Source organism: Notothenia coriiceps, unplaced genomic scaffold, assembly GCF_000735185.1.
Source record: "Notothenia coriiceps isolate Sejong01 unplaced genomic scaffold, NC01 NC01_scaffold00022862, whole genome shotgun sequence".
Taxonomy (NCBI): domain Eukaryota; kingdom Metazoa; phylum Chordata; class Actinopteri; order Perciformes; family Nototheniidae; genus Notothenia; species Notothenia coriiceps.
In genome coordinates, this window is record NW_011355563.1 from 660,295 (window position 1) to 686,853 (window position 26,559).

Sequence of the window (26,559 nt, forward strand, 5' to 3'; positions counted from 1 at the left end):
TAAGCAGGGCAATCATACAGTATTGTTAAAGAAGCCTGGATAATACGCCTAGCAAAAGAGTTGGTATCTGCCTCGGAAAAAGTAATCAGTCAAGATCTACAGAGATCTAATGGTTTATGTGTCAGCCAAATGATGTTAAATACATGAACACATGAGGGATTTCCTGAGGCAGCCAGGATATGTGCTTGATTACACTTTCTTTACAATCGCATTTGTTTAACATCATGCATTTAAAGAATGTTACCTATGGTAGCCCAACCCTTTGAATTTAAAGTGTGTATATTGGTAAAACACAGTCCACAGGATTATAATTAAAGCACTCTAGTATTTGTACATAATAGAGTTTGTCTGGCGGCTGGTTTATCTCTGTCAGTCCCAGCTGATGTTCTGACTTCTGAAACCTCCTCCATCATTGCTGGCGTTGTCTGCGTTGACAGCATGCTATGTTGAGTATCTTTGTCTGCAGTCGTATATCTGACTGTGTGGAGCGGCTACACCTAGTGAAGCACTCTCTGAAATCTTTTCCTTTGTGATTTTAGACAATGTTTGAGAATGTAATGGAGTCATGAATGGGTCACAACCTTAGCTTCCGTTGAAATAGATTTACTGTACAGGTGTGTCACAGTGCCCTTACGGCCTTTTCTTTGATTATACTCATTACAAACTTGCACATATATGTTTATAGATATTTTAATTGCGTCATATGCTATCAAACATTTCCTAAGTTTGTATGGAAGGCATTTGGTAATTGGTATTTTGTGCACTTTGCATAAAGACGGTGGCAAAAGACCAGAGGCAAGGACTGTTGGAGAGGAAATGCCTCATGACAAAGGCATGGGGCCGGGACACCTTTTCAGTTCGTCACCACAGGGGGGTGAGATGTAGATTTGAAGTAGGAATTCGCAATTGAAGTTGTGTCTCGTTCGTTTTAACATTCATGTTAACTTGACAAAAAAAAAGAATCTGGTCATGAATAGAGATCCTTAAAAAAGTCATATTTATCCTCTATAAGTTTGTGTATGTGTCTGGTTGTCATCTGACTGCGGTGATATATAATTATATATTTTTTAGTATTAAATATTTTTATTTCTTTCATATAAGCCTAATTAGGGGGCTTAAAGTTTGCTTTTATTAATTTAATCTACATTCTTAGTCTTAACATTCTTCTCGTTTGTCCATAGAAGAGAAAGAGACACTGAGCATGAGACATATCAAAGGACAAAATAATTCAAACTGTCTTTTTTGAAACTCCTAGAGATTGTCATCAATTGTCTGATTTGGCAGAAATACATATTTATGGAATGCCCCCCCCCCCCTTTACGAGGACATGCAAGTTGCCTCTTACTGTAGGTTTGTTCCTCTGTGTTTACAGAAGCTGTGCGCTCTTAAACATGGAATAGGTCCATTTGAGGTGATGAAAGCTTAAATGGATGGCATTGTATGTTATGTCTGGCAATCAATCACTGGTTTAAAAGGAACGGCTTTCTAGTCAATGCAGTGTTCTTATACGCAAATAGATAAACCGAAAAATAGTATCACGTTTTACAAGACTATTTGATTTTCTTTATTAGGCAGTGTAAATACATTGTTTTCCCTTGAGAACTGCTCCCCAAAGCTTTTTTTCTAAAACCATTAGTATCCCATTCTTCACTTTAGAACAGTTCATCTCAGCGTTAGCAGGGAGCGTGCACTACCTCATTTCAGGCTTTAATATACTGAGCCGTGAATGTCAACACGTTTCCTGCTGGTTAGATTGCCCTGTAGGGCAGTGTGAGCATTGCTTATCGGTGCGGTCATTATGTCTCCATTAGGCTTAGAAAATGATGTTGTAGAAACACTCCCCATTATTCCTAAACACAATGCAGATCTGCTAACACTTTTAACTCACAACGGTGTTTGATAAGCCACCTACAGTATATTGCAAATCCCTGCTTTACTCCGTGGAATATAAATGAGGCCTATTGAGAAAATAACATGACCTTTTTGGTGGTGACCTTTTTGCATGTACGAGATATTTACCTTTATCTTCAGGAGAGCTACTTATAATACTCAATTATTTCTTGACATGTTTTCAGATAAGATTCCAATAACAATCTTTACAAAAACTTAAATAGAAAGGAAAAGCCAAATCATAAAGCTCCTAGTGGGCTGCTATCAACAATTGTGTGTATATTTCTGGCATGTACTCCCATTCCTCTCTCTATCAATACCCCGGAGCACTGTGTGGAAAAGAAAGTACACAAAAACCGTGGTCCTCTGAGAGAAGATGACTCCCTACCCTTTCGTTGGATCTGAGACACATTGCATAAAAAATCATCGAGATGGAACTGGGTGTAAATGGGCGTGCATTGTTTGTGGAAGGCAGGATGGAGGGATCTAGGAAAATGGGGAGAGATAGTGCAGAGAAAGAGATGGAGAGACATGCCTGAACTTCCTCTACACCAATTCTTTAATGCTCACTGAGAAGCCCCGCAGTGCAGGCTTTGTCCCCTCATTGTCACAGGCTTATAGAGCCTCTTTGCCAAGTGAGAGGCTTTGGCGACATATGTCACTTCAGTGAGTCTCCTGTCGCTCCTTTAGTCGCTTGAGTGTTGGGGCGGGCAGGGAGGCGTGCCTCTGCACCATGAGAGGAACGACGTGAGGTTAAGGAGGAAGGACATGTCAGATATGTTGGTTCAGAGAGAGTTGCTGGAATGATCTCTTGATGGTCCTGCCCTGTAAAATGTTTTGTATGGACTTGTAGTTCAGCTGCACTCTGATAGAAGTGGACTTAAGATGTAGAATGACTCAGAAACCAGTAAGTAGAACTGTTACTTCATGTAAAGTGTTCTGCCATTTTTACTCTCTGTTCTGACTGTATATGTATTTGAGTAGTAGTGTTGTATAATAATACGTGTTCAGATGATTTATGCTTTACTTTACAGTCTTTAATTTGCAACGATATATCGTAGTCTGTAGGGGTGTGTGTTTGTGTGAGGCCGATTGAACTAAGTTTGAGTTCAAAGAAAGGGAGGGGGTCATTGTATACAGTGTGTGTTGGCAAGGATTAGTCATGTAGTCACACTCTTCGTGCCCTAGCCAACTATTGGTTTGACACAATCCCTGCAGATTTGTGGCTGTGATCTGCCATGTGTTCAGGTAACAGATCCCTCGACTTCCCAAACAAATGCTTTGTGAACTGTTTATATAGTGACTCCACCCCATTTTATGCTCTAAGGATTTTGCCTTTCAAACAGACTGTCAGTTTTGTTTAATTTATGATTAAAGTGACAGGTTTTCAAATCTCCACGTGCATGTGGAGTAGTATAATCTGTCTAACCCACAAAGTTGCTTAACTGGCAATACAGTATGTCTGCTGTGTTTGTATATAAATTGACTGGTTGTTGGTAGGATTAATACAAATGTGGATAAAAGGTCCCACTTCTCAAGTCACTGGTGGACTGTGTACCTCCTGCCTATCAAGGACTCTGCATGTCCTGCTGGGCTTATGTGATTTTCTGTCTGTGATTATGTGCAGGCGTGCTCATGTGTGGGCCTGTGTGTGTAAATTATAGCACACAATAGCACCAGACAGAGAATGATAGAGGCTTACAGCTTTATTACAACATGAACATGCATGTTTACCCCACTGTGACAAACATCTATGCAGCTTTGTTTACCATTCAATCCGATGGAGGATAATCACAAAAAAGTCCTTATTGCAAGTACTACTCTTCCACAATCTCTGAATTTGTTTAATTGATTCTAAATTCAAGCAGCTTAATCCTGCATCTAGTCCACAACAATTACCAAATTAACCTTGCTCACTGAGAAGGGGCAACGCATGCAGCTTTGCGTCCTTAGAAGAACCCAGAGCAGCACTCAGTCACTGTTAAGCAGCGTACTGTATGACTGCCGGGGCTCCCTCTTTCATTCAGCTGATAGCAGGATTAGCTGGAGGCTGGACCCATTTGGCATTGCCAGTGCTGCCGTCACAGTCTCAGCACTGTGAGAACTAAGCCGTGAAATACTAACTGGCTTAGACCAATTTATAGTCTGCCATCTTGGATCTAGCTGTCGTAGCAGACTGCAGCTTTGTGCCAGGTGGGTTTACTGTAAGCATGCTATGCCATGTCACCAGCCAGGCTTTACAGTTCAAAGGGTAATCTCCAGCCAAGTGTTGGGCTGTGTTGTGCTACGAGATCACAACAATGATGAACAAATAATGCTTAATAGTACAATAATATCCTCAATGGGACATTTTGAATACATTAAGGAAATGTTCTTTAAATGGGCCTTTTATTATAGAATATAAGTTTTTCTTATGTATACATGGAAAATCCAAATGTATTTATATACAAAGTACTGATTTTGATAACTCTAAAAACATAATTTCCAATATTATGTATTTCCTTTCTCTCTATTACTTCATTTGAGTGTTAACCCTTCCAATCCATTTATAAATGCCTTAAAGTTACATTTTCTAGCAATAATAAAGAACAGGTTTTTCCTGAGGTACAGCGAGTTGAACAGGAGTCGTTCAAGTATTTAAAAAAGGATAGGCATTGAGTAAGATTTTGTTTGTGTATTTGCGTTGTGGTTTTCTATACTGTCACTTGACAAACACAGTATAACGTTTAAAGTAAACAATGCTAACTTAAATGGAAACTTTGACCATTTTAAACCAGGTTTGTATCGTTGCAATGTTGTTGGTATGTATAACTGAACCATGTTCAGCTTCCTCAGTGTTATTGCCGGTGTTAACTCCCCTCAGTGACAGGCACAGTTTCCCTATAAGTGTGTTTGTTCACAGCTCATTTAGAGAAAAGCATCTCCCCCTCTGTGATGTTCATTAAGTGCAGCATCTCTGTGAAAAGAACATATGCTTGTGATCAAACTGTTGTTGTTTTTCTCCAACTTTAATCAGTAGATTCATCTTTTAAAAATAAATCTTACTCTGACTCTTTCAGGTCCTCTTCCATGTGCCTTACAAATCCCAAGTGACGCCAGTTGATCCATATCAACACGTTCTCCTGATCTCTGCTGTCTCCATCCACCAGTGGAGGGTGATGAGGCTGGTGGGGAGCCTGCAGCTTGTTCTGCTTTTGGTCTTCAGCTCCACAGCCACAGGCCTCAACATCCCTCTGGAAGGTAGGAATGTCATGATACAAATCTTTAATATATTATCTTATTTATAAATCAAACTGGTTGCTTAATGTTTAATCTTTAATTTCATCTTTCTGTTTTGGCATTTGTCAAAAAGTGTGTGTTCTTTTTTTTTAGCTGTCTATCACGCTTAAGTAAATGTTAGCTGCTTTTAAAAAGATGACTAACAAATAACACCTTGGAGTAAATTGTTTAACTCACGAGTGTTGTAGCAGAGGCTTCTTTGTTTAGGTCTGTGAATGCTTTGCAAATGCTGGGATGCTGTTGTAGTTCAGTGTCTATCTCTTTATTTTTCCAGAGTTTAGCATGGTTTGCATACAACTTTACCACATTACTGACTTCTCAGCTTTATATAGGGCAGTAGCAAATAATATGAAACAACAGAAGAATATGTGTGTTCTTAATCCGAAATGTTAACGTTCAACACTTTTGTGATCATTTTGTCTTTATGTTTTGTTTTTATAGTGGAGCAGCCACCAACCATAATTAATAGCTCATCTGGTCCCATTATTGCACTTCCTTTTGACAAGTCCATTACCATCCAGTGTGAAGCCAGGGGCAACCCACCACCAGAGTAAGTGACATCAGCATGATCTCTGTCATAATTAAGCAAATGGCTGATTAAGGATGATCTGTGAGAAAATACCACAGCTTTCCACTTTGTCACATATGCTTCTGTTTATCAGTGATAGATGGATACTGTGTATTTTGCTCCAACAGATACAGATGGACCAAAGATGGCAAAGACTTCATCCCTCCCCACGTCACGACAAACAGACATCACCCAGTTGGTACATTCGTGCTTCACAACAAGCAGGTTGTCGAGTTTCGTGGTACATACCGATGCTACTCTTCTAACAAGTTGGGAACTGCCATGACGGAGGAGATTGAACTTAGAGTTCCCAGTGAGTAACCTTTACACAACAAGCTCAGAAATTACCTTAAAAGGATGACTAATGCTTTTCACTGTCACCGGATACGTTTTTTCTTTTTGTTTAATCACTGTTTTTTTTTTTAATTAGATGTGCCCAAGTTTCCAAAAGAGGTCAATTCCCCCCTCGTTGTTGAGGAGGGAGATCCAATCATCCTGGAGTGTAACCCTCCAGAAGGAGTAGCCCCAGTTAAGATCTACTGGATGTCTATTGGTAAGCAAAGAAGGAGCTGCTGTTAATTGTTACTTTTATGGTGGATATATCTGTTGGTTGATAGTTTTGGACGGGGACTTTCAAAATGTTTAACATATTTACTGTTTGTGTAGAGAAATGTGTGACTACTCTACTTTTGTATTACTTTCAAATTGACAGCACAAGTACAACTAGGCATTATAATAATACAGAGGATGATAATGCTCATAGCAAAGAAGCTCAAGAAAATTGCAATTATTAACAAATCGGCATGTGTGTCGAAATACCATTCTCTGCCGCGCTGTGAGGAAAGGCTACATGTGTTTTTTTTTAAACAATATTATAGTATTACCACTCTAAATGCCATATATGATAGACTATCTTTCCGGTCGGCTTTTAATGATCTATTTGGTCTACTATTGTTTTTGTTAAACCCTCCTTGGAAAAGAATGTTCACGATGATCACCGTGAAAATGCTTCTTCTCCTTTTAATTTGTATGGATGAGCTAACTTGTCTCCTATTCATCTGAAAGCCGTAACGCAAAGAGGATGTGGTTGACAAAATCCATCAAACACAGCAATATGCATACGTATGGTGGATATCATTTGTTCATAGAAAAGCCTTAATGTAAGATGTTTCCCGATTATAGGCCCATTCATTAATTCGCACCATTTGTAATAAGATCAACCACTAGGTTTTTCTGGTGGTGAATTTGCGGAAGTAGAACAGTGTACTTAATTTTCTGGTGACATAGTTAATGAAATAATATAACCAACGTTGTGTTAGTTAAGCATTATATATCTTTTTTCTGCTAAAAGAAACATGTACTACGGTAACATGTTACCCCCAATACAGACTAAAAGCAGTCTGTATTGGGAGTCAAATAAAGACTCTTGAAGCCCCTGGGACACTTTCAGTTGTGCTTCACCTTTGCTTTGTTAATGGTGCAGGTGGTATATTGATGGAGGTCTGTCTACGTCACTTCTACTGAAAGTTTATTAGGGATAAAAACTAAAAGCTGGCACTGAGTTTGGGAGAGCCATGTGGTTGTCCTCAGTCTCCACTGGCCATCAGTGAAGTTAAGAGTGACAATAAGAAGGAAGACACACTCGAGGCCCACAAAGTTTCTTCACACCGGTGCCAGAGACAGTGATTTTAAAAAGTCACCTCAGTTCAGTCTGAAGTGGTTTGTCAATATTTTTCTGTCCAATCCCTTGAGAGCTCCTACAACACACCTGTCTGATGTCAGAAAGAAAAAACGGGTTTTGAAGTGGATAGGGCCTGGAGGCATGGAGCAGAGTCAATGAATACACTGCTGCACAATTCTTGTTTAAAAATCTTTAAAAAATAAAAAAAAGTTTACTTTCCTGTGTGTCAAAGAATTGATTTCAAAATACTGCTGCTGGTTTATAAAGCATTGAATGGTTTAGGGCCAAAATACATTTCTGACCTACTGCTAAATTATGAACCATCCAGAACTCTCAGGTCTTCAGGGACTGATCAGCTTTCTGTTCATGTTTCATTTTTGTTGAAAGGTGCCTTATAAATAAACTTGCCTTGCCTTACATTTTAGTTTCACATGACACATTTTCCAGGGATTGTCTTAACATCCACAGTCCACATGCATTATAAAAAACAAATCTTTTTTTTATGAACATTGACCAAACAACCAATGACTTAAGGCTTTATTTTACTTGAATAATGGATCTGTGGAAACCAAATATGCTGTCACAGTGCACTTACAGTCTTACAGTACCAATTCACCGACTCTATACAAGGAAAAAACGTCACGGCATTTCCATTAACGTTCCATTAATGACAATGATGCAATTTACTATCATGTGACCTAAGTCTCATTAGGAAGCTCTGGTTAAAATCACGCACACTTGGATGCATCATGAATAGCTCTGGTTCACTTGATGGATATACTTGAGATGTTCTGTCTAATTAATCTGCTGAAATCATTGATATAAATGTTCTTTTTTTCAGGTCTTGAGCACATTGAGCAGGATGAGAGGGTTTCTGTGGGCACTGATGGCAACCTGTACTTCGCTTATGCATTACTGAAAGACAGTCGTCAGGACTACTGTTGCTTTGCCTCCTTCACCAAAATACGCACCATCGTCCAGAAAACCGCCATGGCTGTCATTGTCAAGAGCTGTAGGTTAACCACAATACAGCCAGCAGTACTTCTGTCACATTTTCTATTTGTATAGTACTTGATAAAATGATCTGGGAGCACAATATATTTTCCATAGACTATTACAAATTGTGAATCATTCCATGAAGGACAGATCCCTGAGATCTTCACTCTCTAGCAGGGCTTGTCTTGTCATGTTTATTGCTCAATGATAATCTGTTATGACTACTGAATTCAGCGATATATATCGGTGAAAACAAACGATCACTACCCGTATCATTCTCAAGATGTTTGTTTTTGTTCCAGCGAAACCTGGCAATGAATCTGCTGACAGCGGGGAAGCCAGTGAGTGATATTCACACATCAAAGCCTTCACAGTAAAACACATTCCATATCATGTGAACAGGCAGCGTTGCAGGGTTGATTTGCATGTTGCAAACACTCTGCAGATAACAAATTGACTCCAGGCGTGTGTGTAGTTAACTATTATTTAAACATTGATTAAAAAAGGAGAAATTACTGAAGGAGACTGTTTTCTATGTCTAAAGCAGCCGAACCCCCCGCTGTGAGGATGCCCGGCCTGCTGCTGCCCTCTGGTGTTCAGACAGAGAAGGTGCTGCTGAGGGGAAAGCATCTGGAGCTGGAGTGTATTCCTCATGGATAGTACGTATATGTGCAATATCATCACTGTACACTGTATTATATATTATTAAACATAATAAATAAATGGCAGATTAATAACTTAATTTAAACTTTAATGTTAATAGTTTCTATACTTACGTTATTTTCATTTATAATATGATCAATGCATTGATAAATTATATATTGTATCGTAGCTGATGAGAGGAGATAACAAATACAAATATTTGTTAATATTACCAGACAAAACATTTAATTACCATTAACAAATGATGTTTATACATGCTTTGCAAAGTATTTATTAACTAATTACGAATTCAATATATTCATCAACTTGATAGCCACCTGAAGAGTGTTTATAGACAGATTACAAACTAATTATTAGCCTTAAATATAATGTTACATCCATCTCCATATTATGTATGCATCAATACATTGTTAAAATAACTTACATTTCAACATTTATAATAATCTGTAAACATTAGTAATTAATATAATAACTATTGACTACTTACTCAACTATCAAATACCATTTGGTTATAGATCTTTTTATTAATCATCCTATTCATCTGCTATTGTGGCAATTGACATGTTTTTTCATGTCGTAGTCCGACCCCGAATGTAACATGGATGAAAATGGGAGAAACGCTGCCTTCACGGACAAGTGAAGGCAAACATGGAAAGCTGTTGTCCATTTCCGCTGTAGATGAGAGTGACGCTGGGAAATACATGTGTAAAGCCCAGAACTCTGTTGGAGAGGCTGTCCACTACTTTGATGTAATAGTGGAAGGTAAGAGCTAATTATGCATGTATTTGTTGCTGCATTTGGTTTTGCTTGGAGGATAAAGCTGTTTTTAGTTTGTTAATTCAACAAGTGTCTTGTTAACGTCTCCCAGAGCCGCCAAAGTGGCTGTCAGAGCCTCCTCAGAGCCAGCTGACCGTGATCGGGACTGATGTTCACATCAAGTGCTCGGTCAGTGGAAAACCATCGCCGGACATTACATGGAGGAGGAATGGACGACTGTTCAAAGGTGAGTGGAAATGATTCTAGCTGTAGTTTTATGCATATTATAACACTGGGCAGGAGAGCGGTGCAGCAAGCAGCTATACACAGCTTAAACCACCAATATTATATTGTTTTATACTGGAAGAGTTTGAGTATTTTTGTAGTATTTTATGTATTCTTACGGTTGTTTTTCTTTGTAGCATATACATTTTAGTTAATTTCCACTGAAGTTTAACTCTGCTATGTGAAGGTAAAGTTTTGTATTCAACTGTAAAATGTCCTGCCTGAGTACACAACTGTCTTTATGTAAAGGGTTTGTGTAAGAAGATTATAAATATTTCTGGAGAATAAGAACAAGGCTTAACATTTCGATATTGAGAATGTTTCTCATATTGATCTAAAAAACGTTGTAAAGCAAAACCTACACTGATGTAGTCCATTGTTAAAGACTTTGATGATTTATGTATGACTGTGTGTTCCTGTCAGACGACCCAGTGAACAACAGGCGAGTGCTCGATGACACCGTGGTGCTCCACAACGCCAAAACAGAGGACAGCGCCGTCTACCAGTGTGAGGCCTCCAACAGCCACGGCAGTATTCTGGCCAACATTAACATCATGGTGATGAGTGAGTATTACTGTCAAATTGAAACCTTACACAGCCAGTGAGGAAAAAAGTATTGTCTTATTAACACAATGGCCAATTTATCAGGTTCACCTGCCAAAAGTAAATGTTGTATAGTTAGTTTGAGATCAAAAGCATTCCACAGCTCCTTTACATTTTGAGATGGTTTTATTCTCTCTACAAACATTGTTTTTTCTGATCACAAAAGGTACAATTGCACATTATCCTCAATCAGCCTGCATTCCATCCATAAAGCCGAGTTTGACTTAGCCACGGCCACTCATAATGACTCAAGTCTTGAGAGAAGAAAACCCTCTCAGCTTCACCTTTTTTTTCAACACTTATGATTCAGTTCTTCTTCTTAATGCAACCGACATTTGTAAGAAATATGCAAATGTCTTTTTCGAATGAAAAAAAACCCTCGACATAACTGAAAATGTCAAAATAATTCTCAGCACTTGGGCCTCTATAAAAGATCATTTATCTCTCAAGTATTGCAAGAGGTGTGATGCCTGTGCCTGCATCTGAATTATATCTGTGTTTTCAGTTATCTGCTCGCTTTCTTTCTTGTGGAAAAAAATCACTCATGGGCAATAACTTGACATTTGAGCTGCTGTTATCTCTCCTCCTTACCTTGCTCTTAGATATGGCTCCTTTGATACTGACAAGGGACTACCAAGAGTACGCTGTAGTATTAGGAGGGGACATCCTCCTGAACTGCAGTGTTTTCAGCTCTCCGCCCTCCAAAATCTCCTGGTAAGTAATCACCCAGAAGAACAGGTATATTAGTCTGTCCTTTTGAAACATATAGTGTTAAAACAGAAAAACTCTATACCTTTTTCAATGTGAGAGGTTTTTTCCAGGGGACAGTACATACCGCTTTATCAGTCAGTTTGAAATCAGTTCATCAGGAATAAACCGGAGCACATGCTCACTGCAGTGAATCACGCTAGCAATGACACACTGCTTCAGGTGTTGGCATGACATAGATGTGACATTTATACTTGTTTAATGAGATAATCCTCCCCCTTGCCTTGAAATTGAGCTAATTGTATCTGAGAAATATCACTGCAGCTCTGCTACAGATCCACAGAAGGGAAATTGGATCTCAGACGATCCATAATACGATAGCTTTACAAGAACCTTTTATGTTTAGCAACATTCAATTCATTGAAATCAAAAGGAACAAATAAATTAGGGCAAAAGAACAAGGTAGAATAATATACTTAAGATGATATATTGTATGTATGTAAAAGAAGTCTTACACCTAAATTACAATTGTAAAAATGAAATGGGCATGATTTACTGAACTTAATCAATTACCTGGAGTTGTTGCATCTTAATTGGCTAAAACGTTCTCTCCTAGGGCCAGAGATGACACGCCGAAAACCATTGATGGGATACGCTTTTTCCCTCTAAACGAATCTTTGCAAATCATCAGTGCAGACAAAAAAGACAGTGGGAGATACGAGTGTGTTGCCTCTAACAGCGAGGGCATGTCTGCTATCACTGCTGTGCTGGATGTTAAAGGTATTTCAGTGACAGGAGAAAAAGTCACTGCATACAATTATTCAATATACAGATATTCACCCAAATGAAGGAGTTACATTTGCAAACCACATTATAAATACAATTTAAGCTTGATTATTTTTACCCAACGCTGCTGTGATGAATAAAGTGATAACAACTAGGTGGTCTGTAAGGTCTGTTGAAACATGCTTGTGCTAGAAAGCCAATAAATATCTTAGCATCCAGACCAAAAAATCATCTTTTATTGATTGGCAGTATAAGAAGATGCTGCATAAATAATAATGTGGTGGAACATATTTTGAAATCTATTTTTCATGAATGAAAATCACCATGAAATGTATTGAGCAAAATCCGTACATTTCCATCCAGGAGGCAGTTACTGCGAGAGGGACACATTAATAAACTACATAAATTGGCTGAACTTCAAATACATGCATCTCATTTGCAGCATGCAGGCATTATAAATCATTATTCTCTCTGGCTGCACCATATCTTATCTTTTTTATGTGTTTTTCTTCTTGGGATTTGTTCTTATCTTTAGACCCTACACACATAGTATACCCACCTCAGGACGTGCAGGTCATCAGTGGCACCACAGCCCAGCTGATGTGCCAGGCAGAGTATGATAAAAGCCTGCAGAGCACCTTTGAGGTGGTATGGAGGAAGGATGGTGAAGAGATCCCACTTTTGTCTGAAGAACATTCCAGGTAGGCTCCTGAGGTTTGATAGTGTTTCCATTCGTTTTCAGGTGTTTTTTTTTCTCCTAAGAGTCTTTATCTCTTTGCTTATCCTCAGGAGAAAAAATGCATAAAAAGTCCCGAAAGCTTTGTGTTTATCCTACTCAGTAGATGGTCAAAGACAGGGGATTTTGCTATTTTTTGTCTACTTAATAAATAGCCTGATTACCTCTGCCAAGTCTTTGCTGGCCTGCTTAGTACGTAGGTTGTTATCTAAGAAAAAACAACACATTTTTTGTAAGATTTACTAGAAAGTTGGAAAAGCTCTAGCAGAATCTATTGCATTTCAAACAACCTAGAACATATAATCTATAATTATCTAGCACTATGTTCATTTTGATGTAGATTAAGAAAAAGCTTTTCCTATTTTACTTCATTATTAACAATGCAGAGGATTGTGTAGCTTTGCCGGAGGTGCAAGATGCTTTCTGACTGCTTGATTGATTGAACTTGAATTCTATCTATGTACTAACAAATGGGATTTTATGTTCAGATACTTTGCGGACTATGGCATGCTGCAGATCATGAGTGTGAACCTGAGTGATCAGGGAGCGTACACGTGCGTTGCCAGAACCAGCCTCGATGAGGACAATGCCACTGCACTGCTCACCGTGCTGGGTAAGGTGGTTGTGTAAATAATATAGTATGGAATATCATTCATTATTGACTAGACATTCCTTGAAAGGGCTCAGAATATAGACAGTGTTATAAATATTTGAAAACAGTGGGTTGCATTGTGGTTTTGATGTCATTGTAATGTTTCAGCTCTCCTCAGATTATAAATTGACTTTTGATCCTGTTCTATTTGTTTTGTTTTGCAGATGTTCCCGATGCTCCCAAAATTGTAGAGATTTCAGAACTTCCGAGTCCGAGGAATATTAGCCTGTATTGGATACCCGGGAGTGATCACAACAGCTCTGTGATAGGTGAATAGTTATATTAGTGTAGAAGAAGTAGAACAGCTGATGTCTGAAAATAGGTGTTAGTGGTGCTAAATAATGCAACAGAAAAACAACATGTTCTCAGGGGTCATCAACAGCTGTGACCTGCTGTGACTATTAGTTGTTACAATTAAGTGTACAGCCCACATAACGATGTAATTACTTTTTTTTAATGATGGTATTTCAGAATAATTAGAGTGAGGAAAAAAGTTGTGTAGGTTAAGTGAATGGAATAGAATGTTTTTCTGCAGTTACTGTAGAAAACAACATAATAGGATATTAGCAGATACATGATTTCCATGCACACACCCAATTATATTTTACTTAAGTAGCAATAATATAATGTAAAAATAAATGTCTGTTAGAAGTACTCAAATTCTGCATTAAAATTATAATTAAAGTAAAAGTACAATAGTGTTTAAAATATATCTCAATTAGTTCATTTAAAAGTACTCACAACTGGAATTCAGAATCATAAATATAATAAGATGCATTCATGTGTTCACTACCTAAATATAGTAGCTGGTAAGGAGGACATTTTAACTACTCTACATAAAGCTGATTAGCTTATTCCATTATATTTCATCAGAATTTCTGAGAGTATACTTTGTATTATGATTCTGAATCTGAAAAGTAGTAACTAAAGCTTTAAAATAAATTCAGTGTAGTCACAAGTACAAAAAAATATAAATGTATACAGTATAACAATGGAAATAATTAAGTTGGAAACAAGTAGCTTTTACAAGTACAATACTTTAATACTGTAATTGTAGTTTGTTACTTTCCATCCCTGCACACCTACTGGCACTTTCAGCTAATTTTGTTCAGTGAGTGCTGTCTGGATGAACAATCCCTAACACGTAAATAAGTTGAACTTTAACACCTAAAGTCTGCAGACTAGTGTTAAACCCTCCATTACAAATGTTCTTTGATACAAGTTCAAATCTAGATGCTGCGCATTGTCATGTTTTCTCTGAGAGTGAAAAGATTCGGCTGCATTGATCACTGTTGAGTGCTAACTAAAGTTATTTCACAAGCAAAGGCTGCAAGTGGCAGTGAAGTGTTCAGGAACCTGGCACAGTAGCTTGTGTCTCATTTATACTTCAAAAAGGGTCTCATTTATTTTTGGAAACTTGTGATGAAAAGATTTTATATCAACTGATAAGTGTGTCCTTGTAGTGTTTATGTGCTTTGATGTGTGCTATCTATGATCAGAAATCAGAATAGACATGCCTGAAGAAGATCCTTTGTTAGTGTAAAATGTGCTGTTTTGTGTTTAATTAAACATCTTGGAGCAGCACACATGAGTTATGAGGCCAGAAATTCTCTAAACGATATCCGTGGATCAGTTTGGCTAAACACCAAGTGAATGTGTGTGAAGAAATATTAAAATGATCTGATTAATTTGCCTTGGAAATTGCCAAAAGGCTTTGCATGAAATCACTCCCTTGTTTACTCATTTATTTTTCCCTACATGATGAACATTCAGTAACAAGTTGTTAACAGTGATGTTCGACACTTCATTTTTGACACACCTACGTGGCAGAATGATTGTGCACATTTGACATTAAGGAGCAATTGCATTAGTGGATTTTTCGAAAAAGAGTGGTTAAGTCTAGTAGTCAAAACAATTATTATAATTCTTGAGCTCGATAAAAAACATCTAATGGTTCATTAAAGATGAGCAAGGATTGGAGAGGACTACTGAAAAGGCACGAGGTTGCCTACTTATGCTAAGGTGGCTGTTGCTCTTAATGTTGCCACTGCAATGAATTGTGGGAAAATGTAGAGAATTTAACAGCTCTGTTCATGACACCACTTAGATACTGTATGTCTAATATCGTCATTTTACTTGGTTAAAAATGTTCTTAGAAAAATAAAATGTATGTAAACCTGAAACTATAACTTTCTTTTGGCCTTTTGGGGTCAATGAAACATTGACATTTCTTAACTTTTTAGGTTGAGTTTAAAAAATGTGTGTACCAACAACCCTTGTGCTAAACCTATAATCACCCCTGACAAGCTTTGTAATTAACGCACTGATATGAGCAAACTCTAAGAAAAGGTGTTTATGAGAACGTTCGATTGTTCCTTTATTTATTTTGAGAAAGTGTGGAACATGAACTGTAGACATAATGTATGTTGGACTTTAGAAAATAATCAAAGGAGTGTAAAGCATGCTTTCTCAGCTGTAGTGATGATCTGTTGTACAGTGACTGATCATGAGGATTTCTTCTGTCGTCTGTGAGCACAGAGTTTATAGTGGAGTACGAGGAGAGCCAATGGGAGCCCGGAAGGTGGCGGGAGCTACAGAAAGTCCCCGGTAACCAGGCAACAGCGGAGCTGGCACTACATGGTAACCTTAACTACCAGTTCAGAGTGTATGCTGTTAATGCTGTTGGACCTGGACCCCCCAGTGAGCCCACTGAGAGACACAAAACACCCCCTGCTGGTGAGACTCGCTCCCTTTAATTATCATGTTCTGCTTTGGGTCTCTGTTGATTGTGAAAGCATGCAAAGTTTTAACAATTTGTGAAAAGTGCAGAGAGTTGCTGCGTGGAGAGGCCAACCTTATTCCACAGGACTTTTTCTAGCAGTGGGGGGTATGGATATTTTTGGGTCTCGGGAGCCCTTAAATCGCCAATTATCAGCTCCAGCACACGATGCTGCTTAATCATGACTCTCATTTGAATATGCTTGTGTGTCAAATAAGGATACTTGTGCTACTGTACAACTACCAAATATTCAGTTTTAGCTGAACAACATTGAGGGATATTTGCATTTTGGCAGTAAAAGACAAGAGTCAAAATAGTTAGATTCGCTCAATCATGCTATTTTTCTATATATTCATTATATTATTTTACATTTCTGTTCAAAGCTCCTGAAAAAAACCCAGAAAGCATCAAAATTCAAGGCCATTCTCCTAATCAAATGGACATTAGCTGGGAGGTAAGATTATGGATCTGTAGACAAATACAAACAACTGATATTATTGTATTTTGATTTTTGATTATATTTCTAAGACATCAACACTCTATCCTCTTGTAGCCGCTGTTGCCAATTGAACACAATGGCCCAGGCCTCGAGTACAGGGTGCGCTACAGAAAACTGGGGGTGGGAGATGAATGGAAGTTGCATATGGTCAACAGACACTCCTTTGTTGTGAGGAACACGTCCACGTTTGTCCCCTACGAGATCGAAATTCAGAGCAGGAACAGCCATGGCTGGGGACCAGAACCTAAAATCGTCACTGGTTACTCTGGAGAAGATGGTGAGTGTGATGCAAACTTAAGACTTCCTCAAAAATGTGTACTGTCATTATCATATTTCAATCTATGTGTACATGCTACTCACTTTGCTTGTTCTTAAAACATACCCTAAGACTGAACTAGCACATGTACAGTAGCTGTTGTTTTGCTTTTTACTTACTTTGACCTCTTTGTTATCAAATCCCACCCCGTCTTCAGTCGTCTTTTGGCATTGTCTGCAGGAAAATGTGTCAGGTTAAGTTCTTTCTTTTTCTCATGCTTTTTAACCCCGTGCAGGTGTGCAGTAGTGACTTTTCCTCCCCCTCTGCTTAGAAAAAAAAACTTCTGTGCTAAATCCAGCAGGTGGCAGATAACCTTTGTAGAGCAGAGGGGTGTCAAATGTTCACTTCTGTCTCAGAAGCTGTGGGAGATTTGACAGATCAAAACAAACTTTTTGCTTTGGGCCTATTGAAACCCAATGGCTTTTTCCCTGTCTCTGCTGTGCTTCTCTCATTTCCTACTCCCAGTTCAGTGAATTGTAGAGCAGAAATATAGAGTGTTTTAATTTCATGTTTGGTGTTGTTTTTGTCTCTACTGAAGAAAAGAAAACGACAAATCTGCCTCAATTGGTGTCCTGCTGAGTTTGTATTAGTGCAAATACACCGTTTTATTTACTACCAAAACCAGCAAAAAAGCTAATTTCAGCACAGCCTGAACAAGAATAATGACCTGTTATGGCTTCAACATAACAGCTCAGACCACCATCGATGAGAGCGTTTTTGTCCAACATGATTATTTTGTTGTATAACCCTCTGTATCTGCAAGTATTTATTCAGTTTATTTTCTTTCTTTACAGCTGTAAATGGTATTGTTAAAGAGTTGCTTCAAAGGTATCCTGCTGTTAGCAGTCCGTCTGTTTTCCTGACCTTCCTCTTTCTGTTCTCCAGTCCCGACCGCAGCACCACGGGACATAGCGGTGGAGGTGATCAACACAACTGTTTTGAGAGTTAGCTGGACCCCCGCCCCCGCCGCCACAGTGAGAGGTCATCTCGGGGGCTACCATGTACGTTGTTCTTATGGTCCTGAAACCTGATTTCTTTCAGAACGAAGTTGTGTAACTGCAGAATTTCCATAGCAGCAGAGAAACTCTGAATATCAAAGCCTCTTATTAAATATAGTAATCACACTTTGGTTGATGAGATAAGCCTTGTAAAATGATGAAATCTTGTTTCCATATTCATTTTGCAGCGCTGCTTTTAAAAATATAAATAAACAATTAATATCTGCTTGAGTGCAGTGCACACAAACACATCACAAAAAAAAGGAGGTAGCAGGAGAGGTGCCAATTCACCTCCTAGGCCACCTCAAAACTGCTCCCTTTGTGCCGGCCGGGTACCTGGCATCCTCTCTGCTCTGCCACCTCTCCTATCTGCATGGGGTTGCGTGTGTGCATTGTGTAATGTGTGTAAACACAACAGAGTGGAGAAATACATTTCCCTGTGAGGGATTAATAAAGTATGTGTTCTTCTTCTTCTAGAAAGGAGATGAAGTTGTTATAACTTTCCTGATAATCATTGTTGGCACACCAGTCATAATTTCGTTTTAATAAAACTCAGGTCATACATGTTTGAGAGGGGGAAGAGAGATCTGAGCGCATCTGGTCCCTCCAGAGACGCAATATGGAGACTTTTTGAAATAGGTGACCTGACGTACTTAAAGCTGTCCGCTTGTGATCGCATGTTAATGCCAGGTCTGAACAGAACCATGCTGTAGGCACAAAGGGGTTATTAAAGTCAAATCAAGTGAAATACATTACCCTGATTGATTTCCTGGTGCAGTTAGATATTTCTTCTAGGTCTCGTTATAAAATATATTCCTAGGGTTGAACCCCTTTCACTTGCCTCTTGAGTGTGTCAAAACCAGATATAAAAGATAAAAGAGACGCCCCTAACTTTCACAGTTTTTTTTATATACGTGCTATTTGAATAATGGACGATTGAAAGACAAAACAATTCACAATGTGATTTCACAATAGGGATTGCTTTTCGTTTGTGGGTGTTACATCCCGAAAATCTTAGACACAGCCCTGAACTAAATATTGTAGAGTGGGCTTTAGATAGTAGGGTAACTAAGTAATGCTGATTATATAGTAACACATTAATTGGCGTGTAAAGCATAAAACTCAGTTTCCTACAAATAAAAGTATATGTCATTTAAATTCAACAAATATCATCATGGCAATGACCACACAAATAAATCATTATTTCTAAACCTGTAATATTTTGTAAGGTTCCCAAACCTGCCTTGTTTTCACCTTTTTTGTGTGGAATGAGTTTGTGTTAACTAATGTAATCCCTCTGATTAACTCAATAAGAGATTTTTGCGTGTTATGACAGAGGCTTATATTATTGATGTGTAATTTGATTAAATACTTTTTATATCTATGTCAAATCACCTTTTACTTCACTGTCACCTGTGAAGGCATTAACAGTGTCTTATACAGGGACAATGACAACCTGACTATAGGAAACAGTTATTCAGACGCACACCATCACACGAACAAAGCAACACCTCCCATTAATAGTTAATATTTGATGTCTAATATCAGATTTCTGCCGAATTAAAAGGGAAACCAGGCATTAATTGCTGCTCCTCAACTTTGTCTTTGTCACCGTTCTGCCATTATCGCTGTCCTTCTCTTCCCTCCCTCATCTCTTTGCTCTCGGTTAAGACGTGTTCCTCATCACAATCTTCCATTGCTTCCCCCTTTACAGGTTCACTGGGTGAGGAAACGAAGTTTGCTGAATCCGAACAACATTTTGGATGAGCGCCAGTCCCTGTCTTTTCCCGGGAAGAGGACTCATGCCATCGTGCCGGGTCTCGAGCCTTTCTCCGAGTACAGACTCACTGTCAATGTTTTCAACAAGAAGGGCAATGGGCCCAACAGTGACCCGGTCACATTCAACACTCCAGAGGGAGGTGAGGTGACACAAACACACAACATACAGGTGCTCCTCACACACTTATAAATAACTCTGCTAAGTACATTATAGGAATATCAGTCAAGCTTGCAGAAAATCCCGTAAGGAAATGGTGATAGTTTATTGTGATTCAACCAACACAACAATAACTTTTAACAAAAGCACAGATTTAATTTATAGTTAAGTCCTCCTCCACAATTGTTCGTATTTTGTCACTTAACCTTGATGCTTGAGCTTGATGTTATAGCATAAGAAATGTGCCATGTGTCATGCTAGAATGAGTTCATAATAGTATGCTGCTAAAAAAAGGACATGTCTTTGTGCTCAGTGTAAATCAGAGTTGAATGTCTACTTTAAAGCAGGATTTGTATCTGCACAACTGTCAATAGTTTGCAACTTACACAGGTGTAACACAGACACTTGAAAACCATTGTTCACATACACTGATAATTTATAATGAAGTCTATGCATATTCATAGATTCTTGATTTTTCAGAGGGTCAAAGACCATATCTTGTTAAAAAATAACAAGGACATTTTACTACTTTTTACTGGCACACTAACACTGACACTAATTACAAATAAAGTTGTTTAAGGTATCAAAGCAAGTCTGAAATAAAGTGGTGACAATAATGTTTAACCTGGAGACCAGGAGGAAAAAAGTAATGTGTGAAAATACTTGTGAAAGGCTGCTCCATGTTGCAGCCTTGTGAAAAGACAAAGCTGCTAAAAACAGGCAAACTGTCATATATGCGTCTTCAGTGTGTTAGTCATCTGTTTAACAAACAAGAAAAGGCAAAAGGAAGCTTAAATAACAGAAGAAATATCAGCCATAAAAAGACACTTAAAACAACAGAGAAACATCACTGACCTTTTGATGTAATTTGATCTACTGAAACATGTCTTTACAGTTGTACATTAACATTACTGTCACTCCCATAGCTCCTGCACAAGTGCCAATCCTGACTGCCTCCAACGCCCAGATAGACTCCATACTGCTGGTGTGGGGCCCGCCGCGGGAAGCCAACGGCATCCTTACTGGTTATCTCCTGCAGCACCACCTCAGTATGTACACGCACGCACGCGCACGCACGCGCACACACACACACACACACACACACACACGCACGTGACTACTGTAATTACTCATTGACTTACTCAGTGTCGACCTTTTGCCCTATGTAATGTTTCCCATTAATAGATTTCTCTTTGCTGTAGCTGAAGCTTTATCTGTAGTGCAAGGCGCTGTGTGCGAAGTGTAAGAAAAACTGTAGCTGCACTGCTGGTGCTCTGCGACACCACAGTTTATCTTTGAGTCTACAGGTTGAATATCCATGTTATAACACTGGAAAAATAATACACACAATGAATGACCCTTCTTCCATCTCCTCTCCTCTTTAATGTTATCATACCAGCCACTAGGTAGGACTGTTTAATACTAAAAGCTGCAAAGTGGTCGTAATTGTGCAGCCTGCTTCAGTACAGATTGTGGTTTGACATTTTTCAAAGTGTTTCTTATCTCGTATCCTCCAGGATTGCAGGTTTCCTTTTTTAAAAACAACTACTTTTTAAGTGCCTCTTATTCAAAATTATTTGGCATTTATTACTCAGTACATTTCCGTCTTCAGAATTAAAACCCACACCTTGAGAACAAATGAATGAAGGGCTTTCATTACTCTCCCTCTGTTTTCAGAGCCTACACAGCCTCGCTGGCTGACATTTCTGAAATCTTTTGTGTAAAATGTGAAGGCAGAGACAGCCCTTTGCCGCCTCCACCAGCACCCACTGAGTCTGGCCAGCTCTTCAATACACTCTGTCCCCCTCTCCTTTCTGCTTTTTCCCATATCAGATGTCAGGCTTTACACAGATATTCCCACACAATGCAGTCCGTGGGTGTTTCTAAGTTTTTTGGGTTGAATTGATTCACTCTGCATGCATATCTTAAATTTAGTTTTCTGCTAATTATATGATTAAATGTTATATGTCATCCTACAGTATATACACATCCAGTTGAGTCATGAATCCGCTGTGTAATTAACCTTTGAATATTTCTTACAACATTCATTAAAAAATGAAATTTCCAGTTTTTCCGTGCTGCAAACAAACATCAATCTTCCCAAGCGGCACCTTAGACTTGGCATATATTCAGTTACCTGCATATCAACATTGGCACAGTAATGAATTCAACGTGGGGGGGTTTCTGGAGAAGTTAGTTGCTTTCTACAGTCTGCACACATACTATACTTTGATCTATAATGCAAGTTTGGTGATACTTTATGCTGCTTGTGATTGCTGCTCCTCTGATTTTCTTCCTACTGCTTTATGTTTAATTATTTTCCTTCGTCTCTTTTCTTTTTTTTTTTTTCACCTATCTGTTCTTTTATCTGCAATTTTTCCCCTTCCTTTTACACACGTTTTTAATGTGTTTTCTTTTTAATATCTCCTCAACATCCTCCACCTGTGTTTCTGTCTCCCTCTCTCCTCCTCTGCTGCTTTTCATCTATTGACACTTGTTTATACGCTCCCACCCATCTCCTCTTGAGCTCTCTATCTCCTCCTTTCATCTCCTCTCCGCTTTCTTCATAATGTATTCCTCCTCAGCTCACCTGTCATGACACGTATCTGCTATATCACTTACTGCATGAGCTAGCATGACATCTCATCCATTGACTCTCATTATAGTTGTGTTCCATTAACATACAACACGTGCCGACCATGATGACTTTTTTCTACGTGTTTCCGGCGGAGGCTCACTCATGCCTGTTGAACTGACCTGACATCCTTCTCCCTCCTCTATAGTTAATGAGACCACACTGGAGGTAGTGGACTCCCAGGAGACCAAAATCACTGGGGCTGACACCACCCAGTGGAAGCTCCATGGCTTGGAGGGGGGGAGCCTCTACCGCTTCCTCCTCAGCGCCTGCACTGCAGCCGGCTGCGGCCCCCCGCTGACCCAGGAGAGCAGCACTGTAGCCCTAGAACGTGAGTGCAGGAGATCAGTGTACCTGTTGTGGCACTGGGGTTAATGAGATATCATTTGCATTTGCATTGCTTAGTGGCAGTGGTTCCCAACCTGGGGGGCGCGCAAAAGACCGCAGGGGGAGCGCCAAGCCTGAGATGATTTGAGGCCAAATATATAATATTTAGACTTTTTTTTTTTTACATATAATTGTAAGGCAATACATGATTGTCACTAAAAGCCTTGTCTCTACATTACAATAAAATATAAAAAATAATTGATTAATTAATTTTAATAAAAATTCTAGTTAGTATTAAAGGCATAAAAAGACAGAAATGTATAATTCTTTCTTTAATATAAATGTTTCTTCTGCCTGTAAAGTGTCCAAACCAGGCTTGTCTGGATAAGCGCATTTTTAAAACATAGTCATTGTCCATGCCGGTTTCAGTTTCGGTCTCCTCCATTTTGTAGATTATTTAAGACTTTTGAATCCACATAAACACATTGGCAAAATCCGGCTTACTTTGAGCATGTGTTTTAAACAGTTTAATCCCTTTGTGAATTGTTTCCACTTCCATTGTTTTCCGTCCTTTAATTTCTTCATACAGCAGGAATCCAAATGAATGAATCCTGAGTCCAATAACCATAAAAGTCACTCCAATAGTGCTCCGTAATTACGCTTTCATCCTCCTTTGACAAAATACTTCACATTCATCCAGTTTGTGACGGTATTTGTAGCATTTTTGAGACTTTTAAACTTTAATTACCGCTGTTACTTGTAAATTACCGAAACTGTGACGCTACAAACTTATACCGTGCCGTTGCAATGTTCTTTGCATCTCTTACATATTCTTGTTTCACTGTCAATGATGACATGATGAAAACTATTTCAATTTCGCCCTTCACACAAATACATTTTGTATTACTTTACAATGAGGAGAGACAATGAGGATAGAAGCTGAGCAAACACAAGCACAGAAGGATCAGTAATGTAACAATGGAGGCACAGCATAGCACCAGGATTAGTTATTATTAGATAATTTTCTAATAGAGATGGGAACTAATTGAATTGAAATAAGCAAATCGTGTTTCAAGAGTTTGCGTATAAAAAGTTACGGCTCCAATTTTCATATGATAGTGATTGTAAAAATAAATAAAAAAATAAAAAACTGCAGCAGAGGACTCACGTGAATTTAGATTTGAGTCGATGGTCCTGGGACATTTCGAGCTTTAGTAAAAAAAAGCTACAGGACTTATTTTTGTAGACATATTTTTGAAGGACACTCGGAACTAGTATAGCCCACAAACAGGAGTGGTGTGTTTTGCTTTTATAGTTTTGATTTGGAGTCAAGCAGCAGCATTATGAATAATGTTATCCTCCAACTACCCTTTAAAAAAGAGCAGTGAGAAGTTACTTGAGATGAGAGCATGCATTAGATTTGTGGCATTTTGCTAGCTTGTGAGTGTCTGTATCCTGGCGGTATTTCACACATTGTCTGAGATGTTGGATTACAGATTAACTTGATTGGGTGAAAAAATGCTATTTTGGCACTGCTGCTGATTTGCGATTCAAAGCTTAGTTTGGACTCAAAGACACTTCTGAATCAATCTGGGGAGCTAGAGATCCAAAATCCTCTTTGATGATGCAATCTCTGAGTGTAGAGGCATTTCTGTTTCTTTTTTTTTGGACTTCAGATAGTATTTATTTAGTTTTTCAGAAATAAAGAATGCAAAGCATTTTGTTTATTTAGCCCAACTGAAATGTATAACCATGTGTCATCTGCAAAGCTATGAAAATTGACATAACACTCTTTGAAGGCATCACCTAAATGAGGCATGAAAATGTCTTAAATCTGACTGGTCATTATTTCCTGTTGGTGGCTGAACATGATATCTGTAGCACTTGCATATAGTTGATAAATGATGGCGATGGATTTTATATTACACAATCTCTTAATGACCTTCAGTTTTCATCAGGTGGTTGTTCAGGATGTCATATATTTCAACTGAGGGAATTAACGAGCTGATAAGTTCATAGAACAAAAATCCCTGTAGGATCCTATCCTGTTGCACAACAAATTGACTTTACACTGTCATCTACACTGAAGCCAATCATTTTGACATTTTATAGCATTATAGCGTTCAAAAAATGCTAATGACAGTTCTTTAGTTAAAATGTGTGCCTTCTGGTATGTTTTGCTATCATCATATGGTTTCTTTCACTAGAGTGTGCCAAAGCCAGCTGGTGGCTTTATTGTGTTTTAGTTTTTTATTAACCTTTAATTTAACAAATAATTCAGGCAATCTGACTAGTATGGGAATCATTACCTGCCACCATTTAGTTTAACTGTTAATTTCAGCCCTCGTAGTACACATTTCTAAGTTGTTTTAATAAAAGGTATTCATTCCTCTCTGGCTTTTAAATTTCCTCAGAGACGCTCTGCATCTTGTAGATGTATGTCCAACCTGAGAGCCGTTAGATGCACTGTTTGTAAATGTGGTTTGGTACGGGGCTCGGTGGGGAGATAAACAGTTCGGTTCTGAGCGCTGTGCTCGGGGCATGTTAGTCACAATGCACCAGAGCAGATTTATGGATGTCAATAGCACAGAGCAGGGGCACCATCATTCTAGAGTTGATGATAGGGGGTGATGGAGTGACGGCGAAAAAATAAATGTATGTGAGTTATTGAGCCGCGGTTATGAATGGCTCCTTTCAAACTTTACCTGGTGAGCTTTTAATGCTTATTATTAAGTCAGGATAAATCATAGCTTCAAAAATGGTCTGGACAAACAGACTGCCATACCAGAGCAAAAAACAGCCATAGAGTTTTCAGCAGTGACCACATGACTCTTTGAAAGGCTTGGAACAAAAAAAGAGAGTGGCTGAAGTGAGAGACAGAACAGCATCACAACAGAATGCTGGTGTGAAGCATCTGTGAGAAAGATGAGCAGGAAAAACGAAAAGAGAAGATCTAATGGCAGAAGAGTGTGGCAGAAAGAGGAACATATAAATATATGATTTAACAAAGCAACAGAGATAAAGCCGACTGCAAACGTGACTAAGATTAAATAGGAGCATACACCTCCATAATAAAGATGTGTTCATCTTCAATAGAGTCAGTAAAGGATTCAGCAATCAGAGCAGAACAATCTGTCAGTTTACCAATGTGTCATACGTTTTAATATTCAAAATGTTTACACTGGACAACGTGAGAATTAATACAGGCAACCACATGTGCGAATTAAATGATGTGTGTGTCGTCACAGGTAACAAAAAAGTAAACCAGTGATTTTTAATTAATTCCATGTTACAATGGAAAATGACAAACTCAGTCAGTACATTAAGCAACAAATACATATACAGATTATGTTGCTGTTCTGTTCTGTTGACAACGTATATACAATGACTGTCTGTCTATCTGTAGACTGTATGACTATGGAGATTTACAGTATACAGTAGCATGATTAAGGTATTTATTTAGCTG

At 38.5% G+C, this 26,559-nt stretch overlaps 1 protein-coding gene across 6 annotated transcripts in view; it reads left to right on the forward strand.

The window, feature by feature from the left end:
- LOC104954127 (neural cell adhesion molecule L1-like protein) overlaps positions 1–26,559 on the forward strand; it is a 54,590-nt gene that overhangs the window by 11,977 nt on the left and 16,054 nt on the right. For 2 of the 6 annotated variants that reach the window (XM_010781197.1, XM_010781198.1), the window contains exons 2-23: positions 4,950–5,130; positions 5,611–5,719; positions 5,866–6,050; positions 6,168–6,290; positions 8,260–8,430; positions 8,717–8,755; positions 8,959–9,073; positions 9,658–9,839; positions 9,946–10,080; positions 10,542–10,682; positions 11,324–11,435; positions 12,046–12,209; positions 12,751–12,916; positions 13,440–13,564; positions 13,768–13,872; positions 16,142–16,339; positions 16,766–16,836; positions 16,936–17,158; positions 18,083–18,198; positions 19,910–20,114; positions 21,058–21,180; positions 22,915–23,097. In XM_010781197.1, the coding sequence (XP_010779499.1) occupies positions 5,049–5,130; positions 5,611–5,719; positions 5,866–6,050; positions 6,168–6,290; positions 8,260–8,430; positions 8,717–8,755; positions 8,959–9,073; positions 9,658–9,839; positions 9,946–10,080; positions 10,542–10,682; positions 11,324–11,435; positions 12,046–12,209; positions 12,751–12,916; positions 13,440–13,564; positions 13,768–13,872; positions 16,142–16,339; positions 16,766–16,836; positions 16,936–17,158; positions 18,083–18,198; positions 19,910–20,114; positions 21,058–21,180; positions 22,915–23,097 (3,073 nt within the window). In that variant the 5' untranslated portion in view covers positions 4,950–5,048. Of the gene's footprint in view, positions 1–2,664; positions 2,798–4,949; positions 5,131–5,610; positions 5,720–5,865; positions 6,051–6,167; positions 6,291–8,259; positions 8,431–8,716; positions 8,756–8,958; positions 9,074–9,657; positions 9,840–9,945; positions 10,081–10,541; positions 10,683–11,323; positions 11,436–12,045; positions 12,210–12,750; positions 12,917–13,439; positions 13,565–13,767; positions 13,873–16,141; positions 16,340–16,765; positions 16,837–16,935; positions 17,159–18,082; positions 18,199–19,909; positions 20,115–21,057; positions 21,181–22,914; positions 23,098–26,559 lie in introns of those variants that run through there. The other 4 variants (XM_010781199.1, XM_010781194.1, XM_010781195.1 and 1 more) reach the window with 4 other exon arrangements.